A 27,663-nucleotide genomic window follows, 5' to 3' on the forward strand; every position below is an offset into this window, starting at 1 on the left:
CCATAATCTAGGATAATTCAAGTAACATCTCCCACATGCATCCTCTCAAATGGGCCCTATAATTCTTTGAGAATTGCACTCTCAATACAGCTTAACTGCATGCAGTCTTATTCTGAATGCTTCAGTAATCATGAAGGAATGAGTACAGCTCTAAGTTTGAAGTCTACGTGACAGTCATTGAGAAATTTGGAGGAGGCAGCGTATGTTGCTCTGGACAAATCTCTGTGCAATGACTCAAAATCCCATCAGTCAGTCAAGCACCTTGATACACGTTTCAAGAAAATAAGTTATCTACTTGGACAAGCAGTAATGAAGAAAACTGTGCAGAAAGAGCAGGAACCATCCAAAATGCTTAGTTCTCTTATTCTAAAAGGAAAAGAGAGTTCTGACTTTCAGAGTATGAAGGGATTCTTTTCTTTTTAAAGCCTGAGTCCCAGAAAGAGAGGACTGAAAAATTGCTGCTTTTGCATGCAGTCTGGATACATTTTTTGGCAAGGAAAAAAAAAAAAAGTGCTTATGTCCTGGGATATATTCCAGCAGAGAAACATTTGTTCTGCTACTAGGAGCCACATCTCAACATATCTTCCTGGCAGAAGAAGAGGGCATTCTAGTGACCAAGAATGCCCTCTTTGAACAAAGAAGTGGCCAGATGTTCAAAAGGACAACTCATGGGCAAATAAAAGCACAAGTTTTATTTTTCACTAAGGTGAGGGATGCTTGTGCAGGGAGCAAAAAGGTGTAACAATTTGACCCACCTGTTACAACTCTGAAGAGCTAAGCAGAGGATAGGCCAAATGTGTATCATCAGAAATATCTGCAATTCTGACACAAAACCAAAGCAAATATTCCAGAACCAATGCTGACCTTATTATTCTTTATAAAAAGAATTCTCAGAGCAAGCACTCCTAGAAAACAAATCCTGGAACAGAGTAATCTACAGATTCAACATCTGAACAGGATGCATACCGTCTCAAGACAATACAGGCATTGACAACATGGGCTGGCTGCAGGGATTTGACCATGAACTAGACACAAACAAATCAGTTGGCCTTATTACTGACAGAGTTTCTGGGTCAGTGGAGATATATGATGTCGATGCGGGTGAAGGGGGAGAGGAAAGGAATGTGAAAGCTAAAGTTTCAAAGACTTGGGGAGGACAGGATAAGAGAAACATGACAGAAGAGAAGAAATAAAGAATGAAGAAAAGTGTGCTGCAATCAGCTACCTAAAAATTTCAGATTAAGGCAGTGGTCCTGCTTAACGTCCAATCCTGATAAACACCTATGCTTACCCCTTGCCAGTATTGTTAAAGGAAAGGTTTAAGCAGACAAGTCACTGCAAGGAAGATTTAGTGATGGGCTATCCAATTTAGCAAAACTGAAGAAAGTTGTTGATCATCACAGTTCATAAGAAGACATCAAAAATGTCTTATTATAGATATAAACAATAATATATGGGTTTACAGACTCAAGGTAAGCATATAATTTTTGAAGTCTCAAATAGACAAAGGCATTTAAAATGTGGTGTAGAAATACAAGAGGATAGGAATGTGTACTGTGATGAGGCAGTATTATTTGGCTTCTGCAGAACACAGAAGGATGGTTAATCAGCATCAGCTGCAGTCTAATCTGGCCAGAAGAAATTGCTGGATAAACAGAAATACCAGCTCAGTATAAAACAGAGGAATGAAAACCTGATGGTCTCCTTAGGTCATCTGAATCAACACAACAGAGAAGGAATTAGTCTTTTATCCTCCCATCACTAAGGAAAATAAACCCACTATATTAAAGGGTGAAGACAACTGTGAAACACGGAAGTAACAACGTGGTATTTCTACCAAGTTCTGAATGTGTAAGGCAATCCTTACCTTCTGGACGGTACTGAGCTACGATAGTTACTGCTTGGCCTGCGTTCTTCAGGGCTGCTGCTGCCTGTTCATGGGTTGCTGCTTTTAGATCTACTCCATTTACCTACAAGTAATACAAACAAGCTCTTTATCAAAATAAATGTTCGTGTTTATCATCACAGAACACAGTTTCCATGCCATGTGAGTTTCCCCTGTTTCCAACATTACAAGCTAGTTAATACAAACAAAAGATTACTGATCCATACTGAAAACCAAAGTGAATAAATGATCTCTCACACATAACCCTCTGTTAAGAAATACTGTAATAGTCATAGTATATCACTTAATGAATTTGTATTCACTTGGTCAATTTTCTTCTTAAGACCTTTGCCTTTCTTTTTAAGGAGACACAGAGAATGTTACTTTCTGTGATGGTTCACCTCACCTTTCTACAACAAGGCTTCAGGGACCTCGTTAGGCAAAGCATGCCTACAGACCATTATGTTTAACATCCAGTGACAGACCACACCCTCCATGAAATTGCCTAGCCTTGCTTTCAATGCAGCAGATTTTAAAAGTGTCAGAAAAAAAGCGAAGCAGAAATGCGTGTGTCACATTTTAGACCAATTTTTTCATAGTTCAAACTAAAATAAAGGTGCAACTTTAATATCAGCATTTTAGTAACAGCAGAACCAAAATTATTTTTTCCTCTTAAATAACTACCAAATTACAATGTAATTGTCCAAAGAAATGATTCTCCATAAATTAATTTCACAAAATCTTTATGACCTTCAGTACTAATATAGAAAAAGCCCTCAGATAGGTGGAAAAAGCCCTCAGATGAGATGGATCTGTTTAAGACTAAAAGGAAGTTTAGTAGTTACTCCAGGAAGCACCCTGGAGTAGACACTACCGCCAATTGTCTCCATCTCACTAGAAGGCTTATTTCTAAAGCCTGCATTCTTTCAATTTAGACACATACACCCCTCAGCTACCAGACTAAGATAAATTACTGTCTTCAGTGAAAAAAAAAAATCTCTGAGATAGGAAAGTGCTATTTTAATCAGGTTACAGATGAGAAACTGAGGCAGACTAAAGTCCTCAAAGATACTTTGGAAGTATATTGGCATCTGTTCCATTGTCTCAAATTCAGCTCAGTTAATGATATTCTTTGCATATAAATCATATTAACAGGGACTAAAATCCAGGGAGGGGAAAACTTTTGTTGTTGTTAAAATAAAAGAAGCAAGGAATCCTACAGAAATTATACGATCTCCTTTCCTAAGCTCTCCACTCAGGTCAGCTGGCCCTCCTGCAAGTATGAAAGAGATAAAAATTCCTTCTCCATCTTCTCCTCCAACAATGTTGAAACCAAGACCTGTCGATCCTCGATGCAGGACGACCTTTCTAGGCTCCCTGAAGGAAAGAAAGGAATACCAAATCTTGGTCACTAGTCATGAGTAAAAGCAAAATAAACAGTCAGAAAAAGCTAAGTTTTCTAAGAGAAGTAGTGTTGAAAATTTAGGTATCAAAAGTTACACATCTCATAAGGCAACCATGTCATGTGTTCTACCTGCTCTGCCCTCAGTCCTCCCCCCCCAAAGCTTAGACTTTCAAATAATAGCTTCTATTATTTGTACGCTTTCAATTCTGCTTGTTGTTAGGTGAACTAAACAATTCATAAGTATGTATGTATTCTAAATTTCTATTATGCTACAAGCCTATTCAGCACTAAATATCATTACTTAACACTTTCCATATTGTTCAAGAGCCTCAGTATAGCCCACAGTCTTATTCTATGTCATGGTAATAGCAAGCAACAAAATAGTGTTTTCCCTTTCTGAAACTTAAAGAACAAATTCTAATAGAAACACCAATAACAAAAAATATGTCCTTACTGCTTTAATTTCACTCCAGTTGGTCAAGCAATAACTATAGCAAAGAACAATTCAAGAAGTATGCATAAGCCCTTTCAAAAAAAAAAAATCAGAATTTATAGCATTCTCAAATACACTTGCAATTTATTTGCAGCAACTGCAATTGAAAAAGTTAAGTCTAAACCAAGTTGTTGCATTCTTTTTATAGGATCCCCTCCTGGCTTGGATGAGGAGAGGAAAGAAGAAATACTGGTCAAGTTAAGATAAGGCCAGTCAACTTCTAATGCAGAAACACTCCTTCCAAAAATCTACTAATCTTCTACTTGACCCAACACAAGAAAAGCATAAATTATTTCAGAAACAGACATTTCTAACAAAGCAGAGCAACTGTGCGCTGCATTTGAAAAATCACTAGAGAGCACTAAAGAACAATTAATGGACATTCTTAAGTATTTGTAGACATTCATTATTAATTCATAGGATAAACTAAGAAGCTGCATTTTTCCAAAACAAACAAAAAATATCATCTAGTCCGATCTTTAAAAATCACTCCATTTTTGCACTAGCTCTTAAATCAACTTAGTGTCAAATTCTTAAATTTTGCCCCCATCAACTATAATATTCATCTTTTCAGAGTACTATTTTATTACAAATAAATGACACTGTGAAAACCTATGTATATTGCTCTGAGTCACACTAACACATTAACAAAAATGCTGCAGTTAGAGAACATAAATACACAGTATCTTTTAAAATATTACTCAAAATTTCTAAATCTCTTTTTGGGATGGAGGGAGCGGAAGATGGGAAGGTAATTTACAGAAAATCACCTAAAGCCTTCTCTGAATAGCCCTTGTGCTTTTAGAAGAAATCTAAAACCCTCCCTTCACAGTAATTTTAAAGGAAAGCCATAAAATAGTAAGTTCAGCAATGCTATGAGCAAAACAGAATCACTTTGGCTTATATGTCCACCCAACCCCAAGTTAAAAATAACTACAAAGTCATATCCGAGGCTCTCCCACCTTCCAATACACTGAAGTTCATTCTCCAACTTATTATACAACCTATGTTTCAATCCTGGGTAGACCCTGCCTCAGAAACTGAGTGACATTATCCGTATCAGATGATGGTGTGACACAGAATTCAGTAACAACATACTGAAAATGCAGTATAACATCCCTGTACTTGCAGAACAGAAGGGTAACAAAATTAGAAGAGCTTCCCTTTATCAGCGATGATGAACAAAGATTAATGCAATCTACTGAATCAGTGAAGGAATGGAAAGTCTGTTAATGGGAAAGGATTAAGAGCTCTCTAGCCCTTCTGGATCTACTAATCTATCAAAACAAACCCTTGTCTGGGGGTAGAGGGGAGGGGGAAGAAAAAACATTGCTGGCTTTAAAATAAGAAATAATCTCTAGTCTGCTCATACTACCATCCTAAAAAGTTCAGTCAACTCATGGAGCATTTTGCAGGGCATTCTGATTTTAATACTATTCCTGGATTGATAAATCATGTGTATATGTGCGTGTGTGTGTGTGTATATATATATGTGTGTGTGTGTATATATATGTTTTTATATATAAAAAAATATATCTAGTTTTTGCCTTACATCAATGTTTACAAGTGTTAAGAAACTAATTATTTGCACTTATTTGCTGAAATGAAATATAGTATTCACTAGCATTTTGCCCACAAACACATCTTATGAGCTTCCCTGGTTAACTAAGTGACGTGTAGCTTTGGTTATTCATTACCTGGTAATCTCATCATCTCCAAGCATTCCCTTGGGAATTGGTGAATATCGCCCTGGTGATGCTGGCGGCAAGGACTGTCCCAAGTAGGCAGATGCCGTGATATGGTTATCCACTGGCTGAGAATAAGCTTCAAAAAGGAAAAAATTAAAATATAATACGCATTAAAGCAATAAGGAAAAAGAGCTGAAGAAGCTGAAACGAAGTAGCCTCTAAAAACAAAATTGTAACAGTTCAAATATACATATATATTTATACATTATAAATATCATAGTTCTAAAATACTGTGTCACATCTACATATTCCCCAGTCTCCTCACACTTCAAGTCAGTAAGCAAATTTTTCAGTTTGATTGTGTCTCAGAAAAAACCCTTTTTTATAAACAGACACTGTGGATAGCTGAAGCCCGTGAGGACAGTCTGGAGATTTATCTGTTTTTGAAGTTGTCTTCAAGTTGACTGAAGTCAATTAAGAATTTCAGTTTCTTAAAAATCACTATGTTGGAGCAACAGTGAAAAATACAACATCGTAATGTTACACTTCTTCCAAGGCTCCCTACCTCTTTCTTTTCAATGCTTTGATGCGGAGCATCCTAGCATCTCCAGAATACTCCAGGCCATTCTGATTACCAGGTCTCAACAGGGAGGGATGTTAAATTTCTTAGACACTGAACAAAACCATCTCTAATAGCACAGGTGCTGGTGGTGATGCTAGTATGTGCTCAGCCAACAGCACACATCAGGAAACAGAGGTAGGATTATTCCACCTCCTGCTCTTCAAGGTAAGAGGTATCAATTTACTGAGAGGAATAAACAAGCTAGGGCAAAAAATTTCAACTGTACTGCAAGGGTCAGTTGCCTTATTCACAGGTTCATTGATTAAAACTGGAAAGGAATATTAAAAGGATTTAGTCTAACCTCTTGCATAACAGGACATGAATCCTGTACATGAAGTACATATGTTTTACCTGAACCACAGCACACATACTAGAAAAATTTAGCATCTTAATGATTTCAATTGATGGAAAATATTCTACAATTCCAGGAGAGTTGTTCCAATAAATAATTAAAAGGGTGCATTATATTTCCAAGTTAGGCACATCAATTTTAAGTGGCCATTCACCAGGCATAGTCATACCCACTGTCTCCCATTACAAAGCATATTCTACAATTGAAAATCTTTTTCCTGGTGTAGGTGCTTCAAGATTTGAGGCTTAAACATGGTGGGTGGGGACACTTCACAGATTCAACGTAGTTAAAGTTGCCAGACTCTCTTCGCTCTTATTCGCTTGCTATATCTGATGTGGTGCCTGACCTTTGAGGTTTTACACTAAATCCAAAGCTTTTTAACTGAATAGACATGACACAGATTGCAGAAGTGACCTGTATATTCTCCTTTTTTGTTTTTATTTTTAAACCACCAGCATAACATTTGGATCACATACAAACTTCCTAAGAGTATTTTTATATGAGAGATTTGCTAAATAGCCAGCTTTCAAACGACCCAATCTGCACTGGATCGATTCTGTATTATTTTAGATTCCTAGTAAACCTGTGTGCAGTAAATTGCATACATGGAGAATGTATCACATCAACATTGTTTTACCTTGATCAATGGTCTAATAAAAGAGGTACCGAGCCAGATAGGGAACCACCTATGGTACTTTAATGCCTGGCATATAGCACCTGGTATAATACCTGATTAGCCAGATGGCTTTTTGTTCTTTAAAGCTTTGTCACAGTATTAGAGTTATTTGTTTTCTAGAATGTGTTTCAGCAAACATTAAAATGCACTATTAACAGCTTAGGTAGTTTAAAAGCATTAGATGATAGAGTATTTAAGTGTGTTATTCAGACACACCAGCCCTCAGTAAGTTGCATGCTCTAGTCTGGGACTGTGCAGAACTTTTGGAAATTCCAACTCTGGATTCACAAGTGGTTTCAGCAAAAATCAGAATCTGAGTGCAAGAGGTAGCCTGTCCCCTCTACAACACAGACAAAAGGAAGTCTCCTCAAGTTGGCTTCATGAGGTCTCCAGCAAAGAGAACGTTGCTTTTGCTAAAACCAAGTGATCAACAAAAGCATTCATATTTGAAAATTCCCTAATAATTAGGAGTTGTTCAAGACACGACTCCTAAAACCATTTTTTAAGAACAGCTGTAACACATGTACATTGCACTTTCATCCTTCTGCTCCCTGCAAGGATTCGAAGACTATAGATCCCACTACTTAATTCTTTCTGTCTGCCTCTGGCACGATACGTAGCTTCTATGCACTGGTAACAGATTTGGACAGTTTACTGTCAATTTCAAAACTTGTTTTTTAGCCACGCTGGAGTTTTGGCAACAGATTTTCACAATGATTACCAAACTATACAGCAATAGTTACTTTTCAATGGGAAGTAATATACATATTTTAATAAAAAAGTGTATTTCCATGTCACTGTACACAAGCGATACTTTAAAAAATGACTACTGTATATAAATGTAGTTATTTTGTTTTTCCTCAGAAAATTTTGCAGCTAAAGCACAAAAAAATGGAATGCAGACTTTATGAGCTCTTTTCCAATTAGTGGAAAATGGGTTTTGATTAAAAAAACCTAAACAACTGTAGCACAGTATAGCAGCTCTCTACATTCTGTTCATGCACTAAAACTTCTCATTTCACAAAATGAATTTAGAATTGCTTTTAACAAGTCAGTGGCAGCTATAAAGATGCATATTTTATAGGAAGTAATTAGATTTTTCATAACAAATTCTATGTTCATTGACTTACAGTGCTTTTCATTTGATTTTTTTAAGGTTCCTAAAGCTTTTAACTGCATCATGTTGAGAAACATACATACCATCTAGTACTGTGACACATTCTGACTTTTTAAACTTTGCATCCTTTCACCATGTAACTAAAACTCAGCTATCAAGCAATATAACAGTTTATTATTTCAGACCTGTAGACTTTCCACATCAGCACTGGCTACATCGTTTATAAAGTTCTATATATGGTACTTGCTTAGAAAAGTCAGGTCCTTTTTCAAGGCTGGTATTCTCAGCGCTAGAGAAGGAAACCTACAAGGCATAAAAAGGTTCTCTATGGAGTTCCTGCAAAAAAACGTGCCCGCACCCTTCCTAAAACTGTTTTAGCAAGATTATACCTGAAGAATATTCATGAGGAACGTGATAGAAATAAAAGGCAAGCCATCACTTCATGAACCCTCAAATCAGGTCTAGATGTCTATTTCCAAGTAAGCATTATTACTGATGTAACTGATAGAGGAACTGTGGTTTGGACGAACAGAAAACTACATGCATAAAATGAACTTGCTTTGACAGGAAAAGTCAAAGACTCTTAAGGAGAAATTCCATTTCCTAATCCACCCCGCCTTGATGTAACAGTTCTACACACACAAAAAAAAGGAAGATTTCCTATTATTTCCTTATTATCTGCAAACTGAGGACACCAATCACAAGTACAATTTCTAAAATGGGAAATAAAATTAAAACTTTATTGTAATTTACTGTCATTACACATTCTTCTCTTCCCATATTTATGCCATTTAAGGAACGATAAGGCATTTATGTCTCTAGTGAGGAAACTGATTATTCCCTACCTTGCAGTATTTTATTTCTCAATGCAGAGTGGAAATACTATAGCGATGCACACACGCACAAAGGACAAATACTTTAAAATTGACTAGGAGTCAAAAATGCATCATCAATAATGTCTTCAAAGGAGGCCTGTATAGGAAGCAAGTCCTCTGTCTCTCAAAAATGGTGTAGACACTTTTCTGACTCTGATATTCTACAATATGCACTGTACAGGTAATGCTGGTGTTTTTAAATAGCAAGTTCTAGACCTTCTTAGTAATATTTCAACTAAGTAACTTTAAAAGCATTTATACCAATAAGTTACTGGACATTTGTTCCAGGAACCATTTAATGACCAATATTTATATATAGATTACTGAGGCAATTTACATTCCCTACTGACATATGACCTACTACAGGAGACTAATAGCTATGATTATTAAAAACGCAAATCAGTTTAGCTGCCAATGGTGCTAGCCAGGACCAGGACCACAGGACCATCCCACCTACAGCGCTGCTGTTCCTCTGCCTACAATGAACATTGGTTTTCCTGTTGAATTTCCATGTTTCCTATACCGGAAGTTCTCGTGTTTCAGTGTCTCAGAGACTGGATGCCACACAGGAGACCAGTACCCAAATGGCAATGAGCTCAGAAAGAACAATCTTTCATAATTGCATTCTTATTGAATCAGAAAATGGAGATCACTGTAAAGTAACTGTTTAAACTAGCAATCCACACCTTAAGAGTTAAAAGAAAAATCTCAAAGAAGCAATAGAAACAGCCACAGCAATCAACTATTCCAGACTGTCAACGGCTGTGGTCAAGCTTTCATTGCTCACAGTACCAGTCTCTAGAGCTACAGCACATAACTATGAGCTACTTTTTCCACATTCATTCTCTGCTAAATGCTCTGGTCTCAGACAGCCTCAACTCTTCTTTAACAAGATTTTCAACATTAATTTCTCCCATGGGCAGCCAGAAGCTGTTCACTCACTCTGATAAATATGAAATGACGGAGGTCAGCTTTCAGCCCCAGGTGCACAAAGAATTATGTTGGCAGGATCTGTACTCTTCTCAATAAATACTCCATAAATCAGAATCTCATAAACCTCTTGATCAAATGTTCCTTGATACAAAGACACTAACCCCAAAGAAATATTAAATATCAAATTATTTAATTATCTATATGGATGCTAACTTACTTTGTCCCATCTTAGGACGAGAGGAAATGGCCTCAAGTTGCGCCAAGGGAGGTTTAGATTGGACATTAGGAGAAATCTCTTTACTGAAAGAGTGGTCAGGCCTTGGAACAGGCTGCCCAGGGAAGTGGTGGAGTCACCATCCCTGGAGGTATTTAAAAGACGTGTAGATGAGGCCCTTAGGGACATGGTTTAGTGGGCATGGTGGTGTTGGGTTGACGGTTGGACTCGATGATCTTAGAGGTCTTTTCCAACCTGTATGATTCTATGATTCTATCTTTTGCGCCATCAGACCACCTGGTAAGACTGTACTATTGTGTGGCTGGTACTCTTATTACAGGAGTTCCAAAAGAAAACAGATTTTGCAGAAAACCTAGATGCTGAGATTTGTGAAACTGGTTCTCAAACAGTTTTTCAGTATCCTTAGCTCTGCATTTTAAATCCCTACCACCAGGGAAAGTGAGGCAGCCCTATAAATAAACTAGACCAGTTCCAGAGAGAAAGTCTTAAAGACAACCAAATTCTGAATTTGGTGTTTTGTGCACTTTTGAATGAACTACCATGTTCACAAAAGTTAGTATAATGAGCAATCTACTGCATGTTCTGCAGACAGTACACATACCAAGCCAGTAAGTACTGTGCGCTGTGCTTTTAGATACTTCTGATAAAATGAGTGTTTAAAAAAACCCGCAGAAATAAAAAAAAAAACCCTAGGGGAGTTCTGGCAGTGAGCAGTCTACGTATATACTCAGGTAGTAGACAGCGTTTCTACCTTAACATCATTGGTAATGGGCATGTCCACAGGCAGCCTCTGTGCAAATTTAAGAGATTCGGTAGTGAAAGTTTATGATGGGCCTTAACTCCTCAGAACCTGGGTAAGAGGATTCTAACGGACAGAAATACAAAGGATGATTGCAAATACATGTCTCAAAACAGCTGCAAAGTGAGTAGGTAAAGAAGGAAGACTGGTAACTGTTTCAACACTCACTCACAATCCAGGTGATTCTAGAAAACACCTCTTTAATAACTGTCATCTGGGAAAAGCTCTTCAGAGTCCCTAACCTGAAGCTTCTGAGCCAGGTACTGCTCTGCCAAATGCAGCATCACTTTTGGAGGTCTCAACTGAGATGAGAACGAAGGTACAAGCAAACTTTGAAATCGTGGCCCTGAAAACATCAGCTTCTAAAATACAGGAGCCACCATTTTTTGGTATGAGTTCTATCTAATTGAGCAGCTCCTTACAGAAAGTGGAGGCTTTCTAGCTGCAAAGTTATAGTACTCCTTTATAAAGAAGCAATAGCCTTTGAGGAGATTGGTATCTCCCTTTGAAATTTCCATTGTAAATGTGAAAATATTGAGGAGTCCTGAAAAAGCTTTTGTTCTGCCCTGTATTAGAAAAATAGCATCTAGCATCTTAGCTATATGCAGTTATTTCTGGTAAGTGAAAGATTTAGAAAAAGGCTAAACTGATTTACTTAAGTCATTAAACACCTCAGGCAAGACCTTTGGATCTATTTTGTGTGCAAAATTCGGGCAACAGATCCAGAGTCTCCATGCCAGCTGCAGTAACAGCCAGCTGCACTTTGAGAGAGACAGACAAGCATATGAAGCCTTGGGTAGAAAAGGCTTTCCTGTTGTAAGGAAAAGAAACAGACTGAAGTTTCATCAAAGGACCCAGTACTTTGCAGAAGAATGTTCTTTGGTTAACTGTTCACAAAAGTCTGCCAGAAACAGCATAAAAAAACAGAGTAACTTCAGACAGAGAACTAAACGCTAAAACTGCAGCTACATGAAAAGAAACCCAGAAAATCTACTCGAAAGTACAGACAGCACTTTAGCCCACAAACGTTGTCAAAGGTCACCAGAGGACAGAAGACAGACAGACACCTGGAACCTGAGAAATCTTTTGTGATTTTTTCCAAAATGCTTCATCAGGAGGAGAAAGGTTCCCAGAGGAAGCTGCTGGAGCTTGAGGGGTATGACAGCTCAGGAGATTGGCTTTTCAATTCTCAGTGGACAAAAGTGCCACTTCACACAAAGGACAGGATACTGGGCTGCACAGAATGCCACTGTCTCTCTCAAGTCCCACTTGCAGGAAGAGCAGCCACATGGGAAAGAAACTTGGGAGAGAGGACAGTAATGGGACAAAAGAGGGCCTACACATGTGGCCAGGTCGTTTACCTCCAGAAAATGGATGTGAGACTAAGCCATGTATACTGGGAAATTAAGGACTCAAGGCAAGACAGCACTGCACATCCTCATGGCAATCGTGTGGGATTACCCTTGACAGAACTTTCCTGAAGAGCCAACAGACATGGTAAGAAGGTATTCTTGAAGATACCACTCTCTCTTTTACGGCTTTAAGTTATGATGCAATTAACTTTAATGAACTGAGTCTCCAGCTCATCCACCATTTGCGAGAAATTAATTCGCTCCTTGAGAAGAGGGCCAACAGCCTGCCCTTATGCATACTGCTAGCGCAAATATTCCTTTAAAAGTATGTATTGATACAGATAATGTGAATATAAAAACAAAATAGTCACCCAAAGGAGAACACCAATTTGTAGTTAAAGAGGAAATATGACTGCTGCTTTGAGTAAGACTCTCAGGAGTCTGATCTCACCTACCTAAAACTGAACTAATGAACTACAGTACTGAGAATCAGTCACGCTGAGTTTGGTATCTCTGTTCTTAACTTTTTGAGTCTACAGTCTTTTTAAGATCAAAGTATCATTTAATGAACAGTACCAAAGCACATAAAATTTAAAATTACGATCTACATTTATATGCAACTATTCCTTTATGGTTGCCTAGTAAAGGAGTAGGTTTGTCAAATCCTACCACAGGTTTCTTCCTCCACACACACAAACTGAACAGTTTCAGTTCAGTTTTCCTCCCAAAAGAGATAGCCAGTCCTCTGAATTCCTATAGTGCTTTGTTCTCTTCCATTAAAGCCTTATACCAAGTTGTTTTTTAATAATCAGGGACACTGAGTGAGAGTTAGTAAGTATGACTTTTGCCAATACCAGGGTATCACTGAGTTATTAGGATTGGGCAAATTATCAGAAACCAGCTCCTTCTCTACCTTCCTCTCCCCAAACTTTCTTGAGGCTTTGCCTTTGCCCCCACAAAAGATTAATAAAGTAAATACCCCAATGATCGAGTCAAGATACAGTAGTAATAGATAAGATACTCGTACGTTTGTCACATCACCACTCACAGCAGTGTAATTGCATTACTGCAACACTACAGGGAACACTATGTACAAATCAGGTTAGCTCTGCTCCAGAAAATCTGAATTCAAGGTGAAACATACGAAGAGGTCAGTTACAATGGAGAGAGAAAAAGAAGTCTGCCTTCCAAGAAAACAGTGGGAAAGGTTGAATTATTGGACAAACTAGATACCATAAGGGAAAATAGCTGCTCTCTAACCATATATATGAGTATAAAATTGGGGATGAATAAGTGAAGGCTGAAAATTACTTTTATGTCAAAGAATGGAGCCTTCAAGAACAAGTTTCTCATAAGACAGTGAAGACATAAAACCTTATTAGCTCCAAACTGTAATTCAATAAGCTTACGAATAGATTTAAAGATACTGTAGCTATTGCCAATAAATGATGGGTTTATAAGGTACTTCAGTCCTTGTTGTGCTGCATTTTTGTTGTTCTTTATATACTGTTTTAGATTACATCAGTGCCTCTTTAGTCCAAAAGTGCTCCTTTTTTCATATGAAGTAGTATCTGAACAGATCAATGCTACATATCAATTACATGTATCTAACAGCAGGAAGCAAAAAAAAAAAAAAAACACCCTAAACTCTCCCCCAGAACCATTTTATGTGACAAGATGAGTAAAACTGGTCATCCAGAAAAGTCCACCTATTCAGTCTTGGAAAGATACAGTTACATCATTCTCATCCCATCCAAACACTAAATGGTGATATCTCTCTTGAAGAAACAGCACGTTAAATTCAAATTTTTCTTTACATTGTAGTTCAACCCTGAACTTTCTGGATTTGGACGTTTGACTTCAGAAAGACTCCTGTAAGTAGTACTTTTATGTAAACAAGAAATTCTTCTAACTATTTTCAATATAGCATTCACTGGTTTTCCACTGAAATATCAACAATTATGTCAAAACTGAAGTAAGATTTCAAGTAAGTTAACACAGAATTTCGCAATACATTTGCAGGCAGGCATCAGAGGTAAAGACCTCCCCTTCCTCTCAGTCTAGTTTATTCAAATATGTGCAGCTCATGAAAAAGCAGGAAAACAGAAAAAAATAAGTCAGAACATCACTAACCTCTACCTGAAACGGTATTGTCTTTTGCTCAGTTCACAGGACACTGAACATTTACGCAGTGCATTGTTTGTTACTCTTCAGAGCCTCCAGGAGAATGAGGCACATGTTCTCCTTGTACTCATCAGCAAGTGATCAGAAACATTGAGTCACTAGGACAAGGTCACATCAGCCATGGAAACACACTACGAGCCCCACTGATGTCTTTTCAGGACACAAGCTATAGGATGTTATTCTGTTTAGCATACAATTTTCCTGATTAATCAACCTTTTTTTTTTACCAGATCTTCACACTGTGTAATTTTAAAAAGCTTGAAGCTGTTAAAATACTAAAAATGGGGTATGTTAAAGCCTTAAAGGGAAAAATAATTAAATCACAAAGATAAGCTGAACTTACAGTTTGTGATGTCAGGAGGGGCATAACTGTCATTCATGAACATGCTGGTGGGTTTTGCAACTTTCAGATAAACAAAGTCAGATGTGTTTTTTAAGGCAGTCACTGCTTCTTCATGAGTAACTTCTTCTAAGCAAACACTGTTCACCTAAAGATAAAAAAATAAACAAATTCTCAATACAGAAAAAAATGTACATTTTCATAAGATAATCACTGAAAGCTGTTGGAGCACTCTGGCATTGAGAGTTTTTGTTAGGATTCATGTGCCACAGACATAATTGGTTATATAAAAGTTACATAAAAGATGCTTTGTAGTGCTGCGAAATATAAGACAGACAAGTCTTTCCTCAAAAGATTATAATAAACTGTATTGACTGTAACATTGTAAAAAAGGCACACATGACTGGAAAACTAACGGGACATATATGACACTCAAAATGCCATAAGCACGCACAGTCACAGCACTGACAGAATATGTTATTGCAAGCATTGAATAGAAGAAAGTTTCTTCTAATAAGAATAAATCCTGCATGATCTTGTCATGACATAATTAAGTTCTAAACATTATAATGGGACAACATATTCTCACAAGAGGTCAAAAGTAGGGCTCAAACCTGGAGAAGATCCTAAAGTGACTGACTGATTTATATGCCAAGTAACAAGAACTAGTTTAACTTTACAGGCAACAGATTTTTTTGAATTATTGCTATTAAGGTGAAACACTAGCACTTCAGTTTAAAAAAAATTAAAAGCCTTAGTAAATTGAGTTGCTGACCCTCTCTTCCATATTTTGAAGAGGGAAGTAACTTCTGCAGATAATTCCAGGCAACATGGTAAATAAGGCTTGTACTGCACTGAACTTGATGGACCAAAGACACTTTCCTCTTATTACTTAACTTTATATACCGTGTAAAAACAATTGAGCCTTGTCAATTCTGTTACTTGTGGGGGGAAACACTCTACTGCTTAAATATATTCTTTCCATCTGTATTTTCTAAGAGTTCCCTAAAAGTTTTCCAAATGCCTCTTATTGAGATTTTTTTTTTTTTAAACATTTAAACTCCTACCACTCCTGATGACTGAAAAGTCATTTTCCAGTGCATTGGTAATTGCAGTACAACCTAAACACATAGAGACAGATCGTTACATTCTGCAAAATATGGGAGCTTATCTCTACGTTAGTGACTAAAGCTTTGACTAAGTGAAATTCAGCTAATCAGAAGATATTATAGATGACATTTTACTCACTTCTTTCCTAACTTAATGAACTGAGGGAATGATTACAGCTACAATAAATTAGGACATTATATTTACTCTATCCAATAGCATGTTGCATATGCTCCTTGCATCCCCGAAATACTATCTGATATTAATCCAAAGCTACTTTATTTAATTTTGTAAGGCAAATTTTTTTAATGGATAAAGTAATACTGGACAAAGTAATCTCTTTGTAAAAAGTTTGAAACTCCTAATAAAAATTGCTTAAAACCTTCCATATATTTTAAGATATAAGCAAGTTAGCATGAAATTTTCTTGTACAGGTGACAAATTATAACTCTGGAAAGCAGTTCGCCATTAAAAGGAAGCTTTCCAGGGCCCTTACGTTGTGGGGAAGTCCTATAATCAAAACACTTCCTATGATGCAGATTTTAAAACTTAAAAACATCAAATATTAACAGCATTGTCATCAAGCAGCTGGATCTTTGGGTTTGTGAATTTGCATGGTATATGAAGATGTATATTTATTGTGCAGCTAATAGTAAACATAATATATTCTCTCCCTTTTTTCCTCCCAATTCTCATGTGAGGACTTGCTCACGTCTTGAGCTGTATTCACAGAACTATCCATTGTAACACCAAGATCTCATTCCTAATACTTCAAAAAAAGCAGGATTCTTTAGATAAAGGGATAATGCCAGGATTCTTTATCTTTAAGTAGCTTCAGTTTTCCCAGATTTGTATTTGTAAGTGACAAACTTATCCAAAAGTCCTTTTACAGATGGGAAACTCTGCACTAAACATTTAGAGTCAGTTTCTTACTGTTTGAAGAGCAATAGAGCACACATTCTGCTGTCACGCTCCTACAGAAGCAAGTACCACATGGTAGACATAAGAGGGTGGAGGAATTACACCTTACAAGAGTTGAGTTTACAATTCAGAAATTCATTCAGAAATTCCTGGCTCTGGCTCTTGTTTTTCTAGCTGGACAACTAGATTTCCGAATGGAATTTAAGGAAGTTGAAAGTTATTTCTACTTTATGCATAGAAAATTTAAAGTTGAAGTATTTTAAGTTAAAAAAAAAAAAGCCAAAAAATTCAAAAGCATTACAAACACTGAAATCCAATATAAGCAGCAGTTTCACTACAGGCTGGCCAGCCACCAGTACATGGAGTTCCTTTCCATTCTTCTTTTTTGAGAAGAGAAACAATCCCATTGTATGCTGGTTTACATTCCTGTCAGTCAGATCCCAGAAAAATAATAGTAGGCATCAGAAATAAACAGGCTGATTAATACGAGTTTTGCGTGAAATGTTGTGCTGAGGAACAGATTTCAGATTTCCTGATGAGATAGTGTTGAACACTGCAGATTTAATTTTTATCATTGATTTCCTAGCAATATCAATTTTTTTACCGATTTCCATGAAATAACATTCCACCGGCAGACAGCTTAACTACAAAGTGAATCATGCCCTTACTGGGCCTAAAAGTGAATGACCATAAAAAAAAAAATGCAGCTCTTACAGCTAAAAGTTTATCTCCAATCTGAAGTTTGCCATCTTTATGTGCTGCTCCGCCTTCAATGATTTTGGTTACATAGATGCTGTTGTCTCCAGGTATATGCTGATTTCCTACACCACCAGCAATACTGAAACCAAGACCTGCTTGAAGATAAAGTCATTACTCAAGAAATGTTTTAGCATTCATTAGATTCAAATTATTACATAAATAATAATGCTATCTGTATCATCTATACACATACATATAAAAATATTAGGCTCTGATTGAAGCAATACTGGATGCTTTTCCAAGTGAACTCCATAATTTTCCAGAAAGTTCTGGAAAACACATAACATTTACAGAAGTTCTGAAAATCAAAAGCTAAATCATTTACTTCATGCCTTGTGAAAGATGCACACAGCACAGCTATAGCATCACCACTGATATTTAAAGAACCCGTTGTCCAATATTTCCCCATATAGAAACAAAATTAATACTTTCTCTAAATGTTTTTTAATCTCTCAAAGATCTTTCTAGGTCATTCAATGAAATATTTTACTCCCATTTGTAATGTACTTAAAAATTACTAAATACTCTCAGAAACACATTTTTATCATTTAAAAGAAAAATATGCATTCTACAAGAATAGTTTCAAGACACAGGGATGAAAATTCAGAAGCATTTGAGATGCCATTATCTTATTTTTCATTATTCTGCATTTCCTAGAACTTCATATGCAAGGTACTATTTTATTTTGAAAAATAAACACAAATATATTGTCAACTCTATCTTCTTGTGAAACAGAAGTTTTGTATTTCCTACATACCTTTAGGGCCTTTTACAAGTTTGATTTCCACTATTTTTTCTGTGACTGGTTTTCTTCTTTTGACATACAATCGTACAATTGATCCCGCTTCTTTCAGTGCTTCGACTGCTTTGCTGTGTGTCACATCACGAACATCCACCTCATTTACTCGTAGAATACAATCGTTAACCCTAGAGACAGCAACATTCATGCTCAGCTGTTGTGTTATAGCAGAGCAGACACAGTAGGAGCCTAATATTTTATCTACAATACACTAACATACATGTTAACACATTAAGATACATAGAATTTTGCTTCAAAATTATATTGATTCAAGACAATGCTCTAAAATTAATTATTAGCGCTTTAAAATAAAACAAGGATCACTAGAAAACATTAAAAGGGAATATTTTGTTCACAGCCAAAGAGGACACTGTCTTATACATGTTTCATTTAAACAGTATTTTGAACAGAGCTTCATACAAACTACCTTCTGTTTAGGGCTATAAGAAATAATTTAAAAATTCAGAAAACTAGGAGGCACACAATGAGAACACGCCAGTTTTAAGCCAAGTCAACCTCCATTCCTGCTTTTCACAAGCTGTTTAAGTGCTGGCCTTCCACTCCATTTAACATGTTGCTGTAGTAACACTGAGCTCTCATTACACTAAGTACAATGCCTGACCCATCCATCACCATGTTCTGCCATATGTACCTCTGACAATGGCCAACAAGCTAAAATGAAGCCTTGAAATGAGCTTATTAGGACTAAAAACCATAAGGCATCAGGCATTTGCACCAAAAATGATAGGGTAAGTTCTTGACAACACAAGAGAAAAAAAGCTGGTCCTACAATCGGATGTGTTTTTCTGCCACAAAGTGATTCAGGAGTATACTTAAAGACTGTTATGGATTAGAAAAATAATTCATTAATGCAATTTGTTATTAACTTCTAACAGTACTCTTCAAAGGAAGTTGCAAATATCACTTGCTACCATCTAATAACATGCCAACATTTCCTCACTAGGAGTTAAGTAGTAGTATCAGTCCACAATTAAATAAGTAAATGGGGTATACTAGAGAAGAAGTACCCTATTAATTTAAACAAAAAATATGGCTTTTGAAGATGTGTCGTATCTTTGAAAGATTAAGACACAGAATTATACCAAGCATAAAAGAGGTTTTTTATTAAGCTCAACTATCTTACAGATCAGAAAATCCGCACATGGATAACCAAGAGTTACTTATCCTACCTGCCTAAGCTTTTATATATTGAATTAAGGACTATAGAACATATGGCGTAACCAATTTATACCACCGAATAGAAAAGATAAAGTTCACTTAATTTCACTTAACTGCAGATTTTATAGGCAGGAAAAAAAAATTGGTCCACTCAAACATTTTTCATTATTTACAAAATATTTCTGTAAGAAAAACTTATTTAAAATGTAATGTAGCATAATAAAGCTACTAAAAGTAACAGAAAGTGTTCTATCCACTGTTTGAAAATATAATAAGAAACATATAGCAACCCAACACAGAAAGTCATCATACCGTAATCTTCCATCCTGTGCAGCTGCACCCCCGGCTATAATTTTTGTAATGAAAATACTTGAATCATCCCCAATATGTGGGTTGTCTGTACCACCTGCAATGCTAAAGCCAAGTCCCGAATTTCCCTAAAGGTAGAGGGGAAAAACAATTACATATTTCTTTTTTGGGGAAAAGATATTCTAGTACATCTATTTGATTCAAATAGATAAAACCAAATCTATGTATTTTTCACTGATAAAAAATATTAGAAGACACTTTAAGCAGTATACTACATATAACCATATGTAAGATGTAATTATACTTATTTTCATAGGAGAACATAAGTCATTGTGTAATTGTAAGAGATACAGTTCCAACCTCACAGCTTTCTCATTGAAGTGAACTTGATAAACTAGATAAAAACTTCCCTCTCTAGTGAGTTAGATCTTTGAGATTATTCATATGGATATTTGCTCCTCATTAAGTTATTAGTGACAAATTACTTTTTCTCAGAGAAGCCCCCATGTAATTTGTGTCACATATGTAACATATCCTCACAGATGCAGAGACTCAGACTGATATTTTCTCTTCAAAGGTTGCCTGCCCTTACTATCAACTGCAAGACCTTTTCACCCTCTCAGTAACCACAGGAACTGCAGAGGTATCAAATACAACAAAAAGAGAGAAAGAAATGGTTAACAGTGCAGCTCAAGAAAACTGAGAGAGATCTCTACATTGTAAACCTAACAAATGCATATGACAAGGTGTCACTTGTAATCTCACCTGGAAGCCTGAATCTCAATATAAAACCTAATGGTATAAATAAAAACCTATCATAAATGGCAATATAGGAAATTAAATCATAGTTTGTATTACTACTCTCTACAAGCCTAGATAATGCCATTAAATGCAGTATGTCTCAGGGAGATCCTTCCCCCATTTTACTATTAATGGTCAAGGATATTAATAAAAACTTCTATTCCTGCTCCAGCAACTGGGTGTGGTTTTTTTCTTTAGGTTAAATAATCTACCTAAAGAAAAAAAGAAAAAAGCATTAAGGATTGTTTTGGATTGCCATTTAGCAATATCAAGAGGTTAATTTTTCCATATTAAAGTATCATAAATCCCATTTAAAACAGAGAACAGAAAGACATTTAGCATGTTACCCTTTCAAGAGTAATTTCTTCATACTCATAATCTGCATCCGTGCCATTGACCTATAAAAAAAGAAGAGTGAGAGTTACAGAGAATTTTGCACTATACACAACACAGTTTGCTCGGCTGGTGGTTCACTCCCATCAAATCTCAACTGATTCACACTGACCACTGAGCTCAGAGGGGATGCGTGATTTTCACGCTGCTCTGTATATGAATCAGAAACACTTTTTCTATGATTTTAAAAGTTAAGATTTCAGAGAGCAGACTGTTCTACGCAGATACTGTAAGAGCAGAGGCTCTCTGCTTCTAACTGCCAGGAAAAAAAAATGCTCTTGAGATCCCCAGTTGTTCTTCAGGACAAATAGCAAGCTGAAACTGTCCTTAGTAGTTTGTTCAGTGGAAAAGATACTGTGGTTTTAACACATGATATTTCTCCATTAAAAAGGGAAAAGGTCTTGACCTTCTGAATACATGAAACTGTATCTATTACTACACCAACACCAAAGAAGCCACTGTGATCAAGAAGTTTTTATGTTAGCTTAGTCCTTGAGCTATTATCTACAAGAATGACAACATGTGCTAACTGAACCAGTCATCTAGTATTACAGTACCTGGGAAATGGTTCATGATGACTGATCAGTATGTGGCCTTTTTTTTTTTTTTTTTTTTTTACATAAATAACAAGGACAATTAATCATTTCCCTATTCATGACCATTAGGCAAAACAAAGCAAATCCTAATATTGAACCAGCAGTCTCTTGTTTATTTCCATGTACAAAACTCTGTAATCCAATTTTAAAATATTATCTAGATAAACAGGAGCAAACAAGAACCTCCATCATTTTTATCTTTTGCTTTAGCTCAGTTCTATAGTCCTTTTTTTTTTTTTTTTTTAAATTTACCTTTGAATTGATTTTATCTAATGAACCAAACATTAGCAGAGACAAAAGGAAGGGTATGTCAAATGATAAAAATCACTGTCCTATTCTACCTCTTGCAAGTTTTGAAGTGATCGCGGATCCACTAAGCCAAGCTTTATTTGCAGGGACTTCCCCTGGATGAAGGAAGTTCTATACAAATGTTGCAATTATGCCACAACAGAAATCCAGCAATCTTCTTTGAATGTGAAAACCTATTAGTAGTTCAGCAGAATTTGGTTAGAGCCTTTTGGCTGTACTGAAGTTAATTTTGCTAGTACAGTTAATCTTTTCACGTGCCACCAACCTGAGTTTTGTTTGTATTTCCTTGGGCTTTTACAAAGAATAAAAAAAAAAACGCTGCTTGTTTTTTTTTTCCAACCCAGTTTGGAGTTCTAAGAGAGACTACTTCCTCAGCAGCTTTATGATTCAAATAATGAGAGCTGTGTTCTTGACCATTTGTTTCTTGATGACTTTCTAGATTCATATTTTGCTTTTTTCTCCTTTCAATAGAAAAAGCTTTAATAGTTAATGTTTTTGTAGATTCATGATACAGCAACCTCACAAGTATGAATTTACATTACTTATTGCTTAACAATTCCATTAGCTACTTGGGAACCTAGAAGGATATTCCTTTACTCAACCTCCTATGCTTACAGAGTAGGTTAGATTACAGATAGTTATGGGCTTATTTGTTTTACATTCACTGCAAACTGATAATTTAGATAGCTTATAATTTTGAGTGCCAGTTTGTTCTTGTCCAGGTTTTGGCTGGGATAGAGTTGACTTTCTTTCTGGTGGCTGAGGGGGTGCTGTGTTTTGGGTTTGGTATGAGAGAAGCATTGATAGACCATTGGTGTTTTGGTTGTTGCTGGGTGGTGCTTGCACCGGGGACTTGTTGGCTTCCTATGCTCTGCCAGGTGCACAGGAAGCTGGGGGAGGAGCATAGCCAGGGCGGTTGACCCAGCTGGCCAATGGGGTATTCCATACCCTGTGATGTCATGCTCAGTACAAAAAATAGGGGGGTGTCTTGCGGTTCAGGACACAGGGGGCATCGGTCAGCAGGTGGTGAGCAGTTGCATTGTGTATCACCTGCTTTGTGTATTCTATTATTGTTGTTGTTATCATTATTATTACTGTTCTACTTTGTTTTATTTCCATTATTACACTGTTTTTATCTCAACCCATGAGTTTTCCTACTTGTGCCCTCCCGATTCTCTCCCCCATCCCACCGGTGGGGGAGGGAGGGTAAGCAAGCGGCTGCGTGGTGTTTAGTTGCTGGCTGGGGTTAAACCACGATAGTCCTGTTAATGCTATTTTCTCTTCTTATTTCTACTATCTACTGTCCTCCATGTGCCTCTATCAGATGGGGCCTTCTAAAATGTGAATATGTATGTATTAATCACTTTTCTTCTTGGTTTAGTTTGTGTGTGCAGGGAGACCCCTCACCTTCCGTATGCTTTTCTAAGCTGTATCTGCGTCACATCAATAAAAGGGCCACACACTGCAGACTACTGGTGTGATCTTTTAGTCAGAGTCATCATTATTACACTCGGGACTCATTTATAAGCCAATTATGTCACTGTACTAATCTTTTGTCTTCTGCTTAAACTGTTAATTCATGCTTTTGTCTGTCATGAGTTATTACAGCTCCTTTCTAGCAACGTTGCTAAGTTATGAATGCTTTTGGCAAGTACAAGATTTTCTCTTTACATGCTAATACCAGTACTTAGAATAAACACAATATAAAGCAACTAGCACAGGCATTGACACCGCTCAGGAAAATGACAAGCAAGTGGGATATAAGTAACTGTAGGAGGAACGTACAGGAGAAAAATTCAGATCTGAAACCTATACCAAACTTACATACCTTCCAAAGCCTCTGAAGTCTCTATCTGCCAGTGGTATTCCTATCACAAAACACACACTGCCAAACACAAATTTTAGCCTCCATATAACTACACTTATTACCTTAATGTTTGAAACAGAACCAACCCATTTCTATGAACATTTAGAGCACTAAAATCTTAAGTATACCCACTGCCTTAAGAAGTGTTTTTATGAGAAGTGCAACAGAAATGGCACATTAAATATTAAAAGCATCTGACTGCACAGTTAAAGAAAGAGTGTTCTCTGAACACTGAACCTCTGGAACCTCAGCCAACTGTGTTTTGCACTGTACACGCTGGTACTCACAGAGAACCTTCCACCTGTAATCTATAACATTTTTTTTTCATGAAACAGCTATTTAAGGACTTCAAATAACCATCAGGACAGCTGACAAAATCAAGCACCATCAGAGAGGTAAAATAGGTTTTATTAAACAGTAGAAACAGACCTAAACAACTACATACATAAAACATTATCTAAAGTTATAATTGAAAGCAAGTGCAGGCTTACGTATGTTGGAGTCTCCAAAGAATCTGTATTCACCAGCACTGGAGGGGGATTTGCCTTTAACAAAAGAATAAAAAAAAAATTATACAGCATAAGAGAAAGCAATACTAATGATAATTACACAACTTTTAATTTGCTGTGTTTCTCAAAGTTCTGTTAAAAGGTAGCCTCAGCTTGAGAATCTCAAAAATTCACCTTCTGAAACACTTTTTTCCACCCTGAACAAAGTGCTTTCATGCCATGAAACCACACTCTTCAAGAGCTCTGAGCTCATATTTTATATACAAGTTCTGTCATTTATTATCTTGTTTTTCAAAAGAAAAACTGAGTCATGCTATCATTTGACGTGATGTGCTTGTGATATGACATTCAAAAGTTGCTTTAGCAGCCAATATCTTAAAACCAAATTTTGGTGGATTTGATTCCTCTTTCTTCCTACCAGGAACACTTTTTTATTCTTTCCCTCTTCAACCTGCAAAATGGGAACTTACAGAAATGCAAACTTATGCAAGAAAGGATCTACAAACCTGAAAGCAAATCCACAGCAGACATTCATCTACCACACAGCAGCATGTGCTTCCATCAGAAAATTGTTATGGATTCACAAGCCATAAGCAGTCAGAGATTATTGCTATAGAAATATGAAATAGTATAGCATTCTTGCTAGCCAGGAATTGGTAGAATAAGCTAACGCTTTTACTCTCTGATGTTACTGAGAATTTTTCTGCGAAAAATGTGGTTTCAACTGAAAGAAAATCCATACAGACTGGTGACATTTATCTGAAATACTTCCAAATAAACAGATTTCTTATTTTTGCATCAATTATCTGCCTTTAAAATAGGTAGCATCTAGTCTGCTCTAAGAACAAACAAACAAAAAAAAAAAGTGTGCAGATATATTCCAGATTCCAAATACGGTTGATTTATTAAGTTCAATGGGACCTGCAAACTCAGTGGCACAAAACAAAGTTAATCTCCCTATTGCTTTAATGAAGCTGAGATTTTTTTATATGTATAAAAATCCACTATCTTTGAAATTAAGACATTCTTTATCTTTTTTTTTTTTTAATCTCTTATATGTGCGTGTGGAAATAAATTTAGGGACAGTTTAACAGGCTGCAAGAGAAGCTAGTATTAAACTCATTCAAAGATAAATTTAAGACCTACAAAAACATGACAATTACATTAACCTATTAATATTCTGCATTTTAGTTTCATTACCATGACAACAACATACTTATAAAGAATTAATGATTTTTAAAAGCCCCCAAAAGCTAGGAAGTAAGTGATGACTCAGAAGTTCCTTACAAAGGACTGAGATGAATAAACTATTAGACAAAAGTCATCAATTTGCTGTCAGGTTGCTGTGTCAGAAATTAGGCCTGTATCATTTAATAAGTACAAAAATCAGGTGGTATATACTCAAGTTAATAGAGTAGACTATTAAAAAAGGGAAACAAAAAGGATGACACACATGACTCCAAGATGCCATGAAACACCTTTCTCACCCAGCAATTCTCTCAGTAGAAGCATGGGCAAACTTTATGCAGTACAGAAATCAAGTACTAGTTACTAGTATCACGATAAAAATCTCTGCCAAAACAATGCTACCCCTCACAATCATTTTCTGCCATTAAGTTAAATTCCAATTTCTGTTTCTTATTCAAGGGCAAGTTCTATTAAAATAAGATTAAATTAAAAATGAGATCCTGTACTAAAAATACCAGTCAATTAAATTATGCATCACTAATCCCGTAAGAGCTTTAAAATTAACACGATTTTAAGAAAAAAAAAACAACACATTGTATTAAAAAGAACCTGACTGAATATGAGGCATTAGCAGTCTAATCTCCACTGGAAATCTACAAGAGAACAGCATACAGACATTTATTTTGTATTTGTGTATCAATTATGAAAAGATTTTGAATTTATAAATAGAAAACAAGTTCAGTCACGTTCTTTACATTTCACTTTATTTTGGAATTCATTTTTATTTAATATTAGGATTCTGTAATATCCAAGTATATTCAACAAAAGCTGGTTTCCCATGAATCTTTTTCTTGAGGCTGACAAGTGTTCTTCTTTTAATGTCTTAAAAAAAAAAGAGGAGGAAGACTAGCTAAAAGCAAATTGCTATTAGTAGGTGAGGTTTCTATGTGAACAGTAAGTTTGAGACACAAACTAGCCAACAGATGCAGAACACCTTCCGTAAGTTAAGTGATTGTTCCTAACACTCCTCCTGCATTTATCTGAATTCTCCATCAAGAAGCAATAATTTACCATCATTTCCAAGCAGGAAGGAGAAAAGCTTTGTGCCAGGCATTCCAAAGGTATGCCTGGACACTACAAAGACACAGAGCGACATCTAACTCAACACATAAAATGTTTTTGGAAGAAAGACCTGGTATTTCAGTCTGTTATGCAAGAGTTCTCCAAATTACCTAACACTTTCAAACATCTGTGCCAGGGCTTGTTCAAATATTTAAAAGCCATTTGACAAGTTTGTTTACAAGCAGACTAAGGGCTTGCCTAAGGGGTAAAGTGACTAACAAAATAGAGATGTACTTATTGCGCAAAAATGCATCTGCCAAATCCAAAGCTGATTATAACTTTCTGTGGTATTTTATAATTGCTTAGAATTGCATATGATGCAGAACTATATAGCTAACTCCTGCAGACATTTATATGCACTCAGAAGACAGAGGCATGGACCACTCAACTCTTACTCTTCTGCTTGTAATCCAGTATCATCAGTGGACATTAACACTGTCACAGCAATGGCAGTCAAAGAAAATATAAATACATATAGCGCTAATTATTTTACTTTAAATTAAGTTCAGCCTACTGGCAATTCCCTGAAAGTAAATGCTACTGGAAACTCAGTTATCTTTATCCACCAAGAATGACAGCAGAAGTCCACTGGTCGCACTGTTTGCCTCAAATCCTGATGTGGGCAGAATCCCTCTACAAGGAGGACATAGTTCTGAAACTAATCAAACCTCTGGTCTGCCTGTTGGGAAAAGCACAGCTGACAGATTCATGTAAACATACATCCACTAGAAATTGCACTATAAAACAGCCAACTGTAAAAACGTTTGATAATTATTGGATTGTGTAAAATTTAACAAGGTAGCAGAGATAAAAAAAAAGATTACCACCTGTTGCAAGTTTAGCTGCGT

At 36.3% G+C, this 27,663-nt stretch overlaps 1 protein-coding gene across 17 annotated transcripts in view; it reads right to left on the reverse strand.

The window, feature by feature from the left end:
• DLG1 (discs large MAGUK scaffold protein 1) overlaps window positions 1-27,663 on the reverse strand; it is a 168,903-nt gene that overhangs the window by 40,939 nt on the left and 100,301 nt on the right. For 9 of the 17 annotated variants that reach the window (XM_075158352.1, XM_075158355.1, XM_075158350.1 and 6 more), the window contains 9 exons: window positions 24,488-24,541; window positions 21,179-21,229; window positions 20,034-20,158; window positions 18,501-18,670; window positions 17,699-17,838; window positions 14,960-15,104; window positions 5,481-5,607; window positions 3,106-3,262; window positions 1,868-1,970 (listed from right to left, as the gene is read on the reverse strand). In XM_075158352.1, the coding sequence (XP_075014453.1) occupies window positions 1,868-1,970; window positions 3,106-3,262; window positions 5,481-5,607; window positions 14,960-15,104; window positions 17,699-17,838; window positions 18,501-18,670; window positions 20,034-20,158; window positions 21,179-21,229; window positions 24,488-24,541 (1,072 nt within the window). The remainder of the gene's footprint in view (window positions 1-1,867; window positions 1,971-3,105; window positions 3,263-5,480; window positions 5,608-14,959; window positions 15,105-17,698; window positions 17,839-18,500; window positions 18,671-20,033; window positions 20,159-21,178; window positions 21,230-24,487; window positions 24,542-27,663) is intronic. The other 8 variants (XM_075158358.1, XM_075158361.1, XM_075158354.1 and 5 more) reach the window with 1 other exon arrangement.

This window comes from Calonectris borealis, chromosome 9 (assembly GCF_964195595.1).
Source record: "Calonectris borealis chromosome 9, bCalBor7.hap1.2, whole genome shotgun sequence".
Classification (NCBI taxonomy): Eukaryota; Metazoa; Chordata; class Aves; order Procellariiformes; family Procellariidae; genus Calonectris; species Calonectris borealis.